The following is an 8,490-nucleotide window of genomic DNA, read 5'->3' on the forward strand; positions in this document are numbered from 1 at the left end:
TGTCTTTCAGCCATTGCAAATAGCAGTCATAACACTATCTCTCAATAATAAATTCCTTGGACATGTCTGTTGCACTCATGGTTATTCTGTGTTAGTCTTAGTTTCAATTGCTCTTCAGAAATGGCACAGGAAGAACTCTGTAGTCACTCTATTCTTCCATGTTACTGACTGTAAACACGGAACGTTACAATGCAATAATAAGGACCAAGCCACCTTCTCTCAAGAGTGATAAAATTGTTTATCAGCCTTCCCAAAACAGACACCTCTGACACTGACAAAATCCTTAAGTAAGGTGAGGCTTTGCTGGGCACCACCAAGTTGTCATTATTGACCACTACAGTACTTGTAGTGGTCATGTTCCTAAGGAAAAAAATATTGATAGCACTTGGGGCAGGTGGAAATGTATAAACTTTAACTATTAAAAAAAGCTCACACTCATGACTGTTCATGATAAACACAAACTCAAAAGATCTGATAGCTTTTGATTTTAGCACAGTTTTGACTAAGCCCCCTCTCCCCAATCATATTTAAGTAAGTTGAATTTTTTTTCGGGTGGGAATGGTAGATATTTTGTTTAGAAAGAGGAAGAGAGAGTAGAACCTTGCCAAAATATCAGCTTTCTGACAGTATAACCAGATAAGAGCCTGGATCATGAACTGAGCTTCTGCCTACCTTATATTTGCCACAGCTTAATGAAAGAGAAATAAATTGGTGAAAAAGATTTTGGTCAGCTTCATCTGTGCAATCTTCCAGATGCTTCTCCAACACAGAGTCTAAGGCTTTAGGATACCTGCCAACAGACAAACCCCACAACATTTTCCAAAGCATTACAAAAGAACTTTTATTTACTAGAGAAACACAGGGAAATACAAGGAAGCTGAATGCACATGCACTCATCTGAACCAGCTATTTTGAGCAGCTTTGCAAAGGCAATCAACCATTATGTCTTATGAGCGATATGCAGATGACTAGGATAAATAATGAGCAAAAAAGGTCATGCTACACAGCTCAGAGTTGTATGAAGCTAGCAGGTCTGTGTTCATGTATTACAGTGATAACAAAATATAAAAGGACAGATCAATAAAATAAAATTTGGACAAAGATTAAGAGTCAGTTATTTTTACTCTATTTATTTGGGCAAGAATACTGTGTTTACTACGCTGAATAAGCCAAGATCATAGCTGACATCACCACTCTACAGATTGTGGGTCTGTCATAAAAAAATGGAACTTACTTTCTCTCAAGAAGTCTGATAAGAGGAAGCATCTTTTGATTAAGTGCAGCCATTTTGGTGGGATTAGATTCAACCTCTGTACCATAGGACATAAACTCTTCAAGAAACTTGCTAAAATCAGAAACAAAAGAAAAAGCCATCATTTTTTGTATAGTACAATTTTCATTAATGTTATGAAGCACGCTGCTGCTTGCATTACTTAATGCAAGTACAGATTCGCTCCTGGCCTGAAGTTCACTCTGTCCCACAAGTGCTAAAAGCATGGCTCTTCTGGATTATTCAATGTTTCACTTTTGAAATCGAAGGTTGGAGTTAACTTAAGAACCCAGGAAAACATGCTCATATAACGCTAATACCATGGTCAGGAACTAGTTGTTACTAAACCAGAAATGACTGTAGTACTGCAGAAGAAAAATAATGAAGGTTAACTCACGAAGCCAACAGGTGATCTAAATCCTTTTCCAGTGGTATACTCTGAAGAATTGCCTCAAGATGTCTGATGTAAATCTGAGTCTCCGTCTCCTCAGATTCTTCTTGTTCCTCTAAGGACAACATGTAATCATTAAAGATGAACAATAGTTTGAGAATAACCCCCTCATACTGATTCAAGCTAACAGCTTGTAAGGGCGTCATCATGTGATGAACCAAACACACAACTTGAAGGCCACAATGTTCATTGATTATTAAGCACCAACTGTCCCTGTGCTGCTAGCAATGCTTTATACCAGTGTCACTAAAATGACAAAGGGTGTATTGCTACCAATAAAGTAGGCTTTGGAATGTTCCAGACCTGCTACCACAACCTGTGCCAGCAACTCCCTACAGCAGTCCCTAGTGTGAATCTGGCCCTTCTCAACAAACAAGCTTTCCCAACCATGATTTGCCAGTTACAAGTCCACAGTGCAAATGGACTTACCAGTGCAGACACTGGCTACTACTGCATGCCAGTCAGCCTCACTGTCCTGGACAGTTCCCAGGCACATTTAATTCACCAGGTAAACATAGATCCCAAACTACATGTAATACAGACTACCTGTAATCTACCTAAAAATTATTTTGCAGTACTAAAATACATCTCTAAGAGTCACTGATTTCATACATCAAAATTAAATTACTGCTGAAATACTGCAAATCAACACCTAAATCAAGGCCATATAGATACAACAATGCCTAAAACAGCCTCCTGTGTAGGGCCTGGAAAAACAAAAAGCAAAACACACACAAAAGCTCAGTCAGGTCTTCACATGTATTGGTGCAGTTTTGATGGCAGAAGCAACTAAAATTACACAGATACAACACTGACCACAGCCATCTGTCCATAAGACTCAACAAAATTGTAAAAATATATGCTCACTTACCTGTATTGTTTTTCACGACAGTGGAAACAAAGTGAGGCAACAGGTAACGCAAAAGAGGAGAGATATCATAGCTGGCTGAAAGGCCTTGCAAAAGTGTTACCAGTTCCGGGGTTTTGCACAGATAAATAAATGGCCTGCACAATGGAACAGGGAAATAAAAAAAAAAATTTAAAAAATGTATGCTCATCTGGGTTACCAACACTTTCAAACCATGCCGACTTCCTAAGGATTCAATTCTCAGTATCAGGTTACAGCCTCATTGCAAAGAAATGCTCAAAAGATTCAAACGGGTCCACTTCCTTACTGCCAGAGGCTTATTAGTGCATTTAATATCCAACAAGAGAACAGGGTACTGCCAGTCACATTGAGCACAATGTGCTGCAATGGCACAGCTGACATACCTATGTTTTTGCGAAGTTGGTAGTACAAGAAAAAATACTTGTATGAACTGCATGGAGAGATATCCTCACATTGCAAGGAGCATATCTATTTCCCAGTGGCAGCAAAAGGAAAGGAGAAGAAATAATAGCTCAATGACAGGAGATCGTCAAAGAGAGTAGAAGCCATTTCCCTTCCTGAGAATAAAAAGTCTCCCTCTCATCTTTTGTCCTTTTATATCCACCTGGCTGGATGCTGCATAATGCATCAAGCATGCCTCTACTTTGTTCCCCACACCTTAGCTTTTAACCCATTTTCCTCTTCTGTGACTGTGTTCAAGTATGTGGAAAGTAACCACTGTACTTAACCCAGCAAAGATTTATTCTATTGGAATATCCATGCTAACCTCTCTGCCAGCAAGCAAACTCCCTCTAGCATGCGGAACTTCCATCACTGAGTTCAACTGCACGTTAACAGCACCAGCTAACTGTATCAGGGGAGGGCAGACAGATCAATGGGAATTAAATACTACATGTCCTTCCAGAACATCTGACTTGTGGATGGAGGGAAGTGGTGGTACAGAAGCACTTGCACTTCAGGGGTTATAAACTATATGAACGCAAAGCCCTACCATTGAAGGGACAGAACTACTTTTTTCCAAGCTATTCGAATAACCTCAAATTTGCACTACCATTGTCATGCTGGCTTCTCTTCCGGGATTCTCACTTTTAAGAAAACCTCTTATGGGCAGGGTTCAGTTTTGCACATCGACAGCAATCCTTAACTGAGCGAAGTGGCAGGACAGGGACCAAAAGATGACAGACTCGCACCACTGAGACCCCCTAGCTGTGGCAAACATAAAAATTTCCAAAGTAAGCCCAAGGAACTTCTGAGCCCTTTGAAATGTCAACTGCCAAAACGGCTGATACGAAAGTATCCCTTAAATGAGGAGGATAAAAAAATTCAAATTATCAAAGTCCAGTCTGAGGTTTTAAAAAGTAGAAAGACTACGTTCATATTGACTTACTTTTTTCCAAGTTTGTCTCCTTTCTGAGTTTGCAGAAGCAGGTTCAAGCACGCCACCCCATCCCTGACTAACGCAGGCACTTTAGATAATGTCTTGCTTATCTGCAACATCAAGGAATGTACCAAGGAAGTCTCCACTGTCGCTTTTACTGTCATCTGGCAGATTATCATGTATGTTGCAGCTCTGTAATCCTGTACACAGGATTTCAAGCCCTAGGAAAAGAGATAAAGGTGGATTTTTAACACACACAAATTAAAAGCACATTAACATAAAAATCATTTTCATTCTGACATCCTTGGAATCATGCTACCTTCTTCTCCATGTTAACTTTTGAGGGATCTATAAACTCAACTTTCAATAAGAAAAAACTGTTATGCACACATACAGAAGACACACTTATTAACTGCTGCTCTATTCATTAATAGAGAACAACAGCCCTGGAGGAAAGAGGATATTAGAGCAGCCTGTCCTCCCTGACTCCATTTCCTCATTGTTTAACACACTAAGTCTCTAAGCCTAAGAGGTTCATTCAAACCGTGTATCCATTTCTCGTAGCTCCATTCCTCATTCAGAGTAGGAAACAGACTTCTTAAAGCACGCATCTGAGGTGTGAAAAAACATTATTATTCATGAACCTTCACCTGCCTGATGTTTCAAAGCAGGCTAAGAGTGGTACAACACATTTCACACAGAATGTCCCTCTTAAATGTTACCTGCAGAAAGCATGTCAGCACAACACAGTACACTTCACCACACAGGAAGAAAACCAAAGCTTCATGTACCTTTTGGATGTAAGGGAGCAGCATAGAGACTATAGTGTCTGTTATCTTCTCTACAGCTCCAAGAGCTGATACAATGGTGGAGGCATAAAACACAAGAAGAACTCTCAGTTGAGCTGAGTTGCCAGGACACTCTGAAAAGACCTGGAAAACAGAAAAATCAGTTGTTTAGACATCAGGAAAAGTGGAAACACACATACAGCTTCCCCAAAAAAGAGCAAAGTCTCAGAACTCCAGCACATAAGCTCTACCAACTGAAGTCATCACCTCCTCCTAGCAGTAACCCTCACCAGAGGTTACTGGTCCCCCTTGCAGACAAGGTAGAAGGAAATGGGTGCTGTTCCTCAGCTACTGTGGTTAAGCATAACAAGGTGACCTAAATCACTTGTGATTTTGGTGTAATGCTCAAGACTGAGAACTGGACAGCCAAGAAACAGACCAGTATATGCTTAACACCCCCTATTACATCTGCGAACAAACTCTGTTATTGTGTATTGCTTAGTTCAATAGTACCTGCATTCTCGTTCTCTAAATTATTGCAACTGTCATAAATGTTACCCTTCTCAGACTATAAAACTAGTTCTCAATATTTGACATTAACTGAAAAAACAAATAAATACGTTCACCTTCTAAGATTCTCAATTTTAAGTTTTCATTAATATTTGGAGATGTACATTTAAAACACCCATTACAACCCCCCAAAAAGATACCAAGTTCAAAGCACAGTTACAAACTAATTGCAGGAACAAGTTTAAAAAAGGAATTAAGACAATGAAGTATTTCTAAGCAATACAGTATATTTAAGTAACACAGTACTGCCAAATGGTTTTGTCATGGCTCATTAGTTCTCAGTCACTTCCTTACAAGAATTTCTGACAGACGGTCACCTATAGAAATAATAAGAAAATATATTTTCATATTGTTTACTAATAAACAATCCTTTAACTATTTGATATGTAATTCAAAATACTAGTAAATAGGATAATACTATACAAAGATGGGGAAAACCAAGTGACAACAAACTAATAATGTTCTAGAAAAATGAACAACCTTCACAGATTTTGCCACGAGCCTGCAGATGAAATCCATGAAACCCAGGTCTTTGTAGCAGTGCGTAATGACAGTACCCCTTGCCAGTGGGACTCCAGGTTTCTTTACACAGTGAAAAAAGTAAAATTAGAACAGTGTAGGGTTAAGTGAAGCACACAGGTAAAAATTAGTATAATCTCTATTTTAATCCTACCCATCAGTTAACACCATTTAAATTTAAATAAGTAATGGAAACCCACATGCTTCTCTGGAATTTTTTATATCTACATTAAGGCAGATGATGAATAGCATTACATATAATCTATATTCAAATAAACATATCTTTTAGTAATTGATATCTTCCTAATAGAAGCAAATATTCACACCTTAAAAGCATACTTTGCCAAAACAAAGAGTAATTACAACAAAAGCTTTTTATAATTAACTTCATATTACAAGAAAGACAGCAGGAACAGCAGGTGGGCATCCAGGCCCCATTCCTGCAACTAAATCTTTCAGTACAGTCCTACAACTAACCGCATGAACAGGTGGACCATATTCATAAACCTAGTAACAGAGTCAGGATATTATTATAAGTCCCTCATGTTTCTCACAACTTGCATCTGTTAACTAGTTTACCCTTATTGGGTCCATCCAATGCCATTTATGAGTCGGGCTTTTTATATTTAAAAGTTGAATAACTCTCACAAACAGTTTAGTCTCATGATATGGCAGAACACAACCAATCAAACTATCTTGATTGTAGAGATGGATGTGAAACCTAAGGAAAAGACACAGACACAGTTTAAAATTACCTGAAAGTTCAAAACAAAGATCCATGTGTTCTTCTCAGAACACCTGGTTTATTTGCTTTTAAGCAAGATAAGAGATGACTGTCAGACTGACTCAGACATACGGTCCACCTACAGTCCAGAACCCCAAGGTGGCCAATACCTCACCTTTGCTAGAGGAAAGAAACAGTGCTAGTAATTTTTTCCTCATTCACAATAATTTTAGTTCCCTACAGGACTTAAGTTTACCTTAGTTTCTTCTGCATAATTTCAATATTAAGCCAGACACTACAATAACCTAGAATTAACTTCAGTTTAATACGTATTAAAAGAAATTGTGCTTCAAAGGTTATGCGAACAACCACCACCCACTCACTCTTTCATTATATGAAATATCACACTTTCTGCATTTGGATAGGTTAATTTATATAAAGACAACATCATTTCACAAAATACTTGTTTTTCTTCACACCTTCCCTTGTAACCTTGAAATAAGAAGACGCAGCTCTTGCTATGTTCTAATATGAAGGCACGTCATTCACAGCTGACAGTTAATATTGAAAATTAGCTATTTTACAGGTCCCATTTTTCAAAGCATATTACATAAATGCCTCTCTAGGTTCTCTGCAAGCTGGCTAAAGCTGGGCAAATCTGGTGAAAGCCAGGCAAGGAAATAATTGCTTTCATTATAAAAAATCATCAAAAATGTCACAGAAATTTATCAAAAGACAAAAATCTAATTGGCAAAGAATAACAGCCAGCCCCATAAAGACTAAGCCCAAATCGGTATTTTTAACATTTCAACCTGTATTTCCATAAAACTAAGGTAAAATTATTCAAAACTATTCTCAACAGGGGAAAAAAAATGTATCATTTCTAGTACCCTTATCTATTGATATGTCGGGTATTCAGTGGATTACCTGTGAATCAGCCATTCAAGGCACTTCTGGGCTGGCTTAAGCATAAAGTAAGGGGACAGGTGAATCAGGAACAATGAAATATTCTTATTCAGCTGCTGATTTACTGCTTTAGTTTGAACACTGCGTTCCAGGCCTTTGGACGTAGAACTAAACAAACTGGATTGGAACACTTCAAAGGAAGGATCGATCGCCATCAGCTCTTCTAAGCCTGTGCATCCTGCGGAAAAAAAAAAAACACCACAGTTTTATTGACCAGTCCTACCCACCTACCTCCTCACTGGCATCCAACCTCTTTGCTCTATTGGTGCATATCATCCTCACTAAGCAAATCAAACCAAATAGTAAACAGGTCTAAGGCACAAACTTTTGCTACACTTAAAATATTTCTTAACTGATCAAGAAAAAGAACATTGACAAGTATCAGCAGCGCACTCTTGCAGCAATGAAGGCCAGCAGCATCCTGGGCTGTACGAGTGAGGGCACAGCCAGCAGGCTGAGGGAGTTGAACTGTTCCCTCCATTTGTGAGATTGCATCTGGAGCACTGTGTACAATTTTGAGCTCATCAGTAAAAGAACAACATTGACATAAGCGTGCAAGTCCAGCAGAGGACCACTAAGACGGTCAGGGGACTGGAAAATGACATACAAGGAAAAGAAGGAGGGTGTCAGCACGTTTTCATGAAATCACAGAATTCAGGTTGGAAGTGACCTTGGGAGATCTCTAGTCCAAGGCCCTGCTCAAAGCAGGATTAGCCCTGAAATCAGACCAGCTTGCTCAGGACATTATCCAGTTGGGGTTTTCAAAAGGATGGATAGCACAACCTCCCTGGACAACCTGTTCAACTGCTTGACCGTCCTCACAGCGAAAAAACTTTTCCTTACTTCCAGCCTGAACCTCTACTGCGTCAACTTATGCCCGTTGTCTCCTGTCCTCCAGCCACGCGTTCCTCTGACAGCCTGACCCATCTTCTTGA

The 8,490-nt window shown here is 39.1% G+C and overlaps 1 protein-coding gene across 1 annotated transcript in view; it reads right to left on the reverse strand.

The window, feature by feature from the left end:
• Positions 1-7,740, reverse strand: part of HEATR1 (HEAT repeat containing 1) — a 36,528-nt gene extending 28,788 nt beyond the window's left edge. The window contains exons 1-9 of the mRNA XM_010080111.1: positions 7,517-7,740; positions 6,445-6,586; positions 5,827-5,928; positions 4,780-4,920; positions 3,998-4,209; positions 2,593-2,726; positions 1,668-1,776; positions 1,235-1,345; positions 673-790 (exon numbers count right to left, since the gene is read on the reverse strand). Coding sequence (XP_010078413.1) covers positions 673-790; positions 1,235-1,345; positions 1,668-1,776; positions 2,593-2,726; positions 3,998-4,209; positions 4,780-4,920; positions 5,827-5,928; positions 6,445-6,586; positions 7,517-7,710 — 1,263 coding nt within the window. The 5' untranslated portion in view covers positions 7,711-7,740. The remainder of the gene's footprint in view (positions 1-672; positions 791-1,234; positions 1,346-1,667; positions 1,777-2,592; positions 2,727-3,997; positions 4,210-4,779; positions 4,921-5,826; positions 5,929-6,444; positions 6,587-7,516) is intronic.
• Positions 7,741-8,490: the final 750 nt, after the last annotated feature.

This window comes from Pterocles gutturalis, unplaced genomic scaffold (assembly GCF_000699245.1).
Source record: "Pterocles gutturalis isolate BGI_N339 unplaced genomic scaffold, ASM69924v1 scaffold594, whole genome shotgun sequence".
NCBI classification, from domain to species: Eukaryota; Metazoa; Chordata; class Aves; order Pterocliformes; family Pteroclidae; genus Pterocles; species Pterocles gutturalis.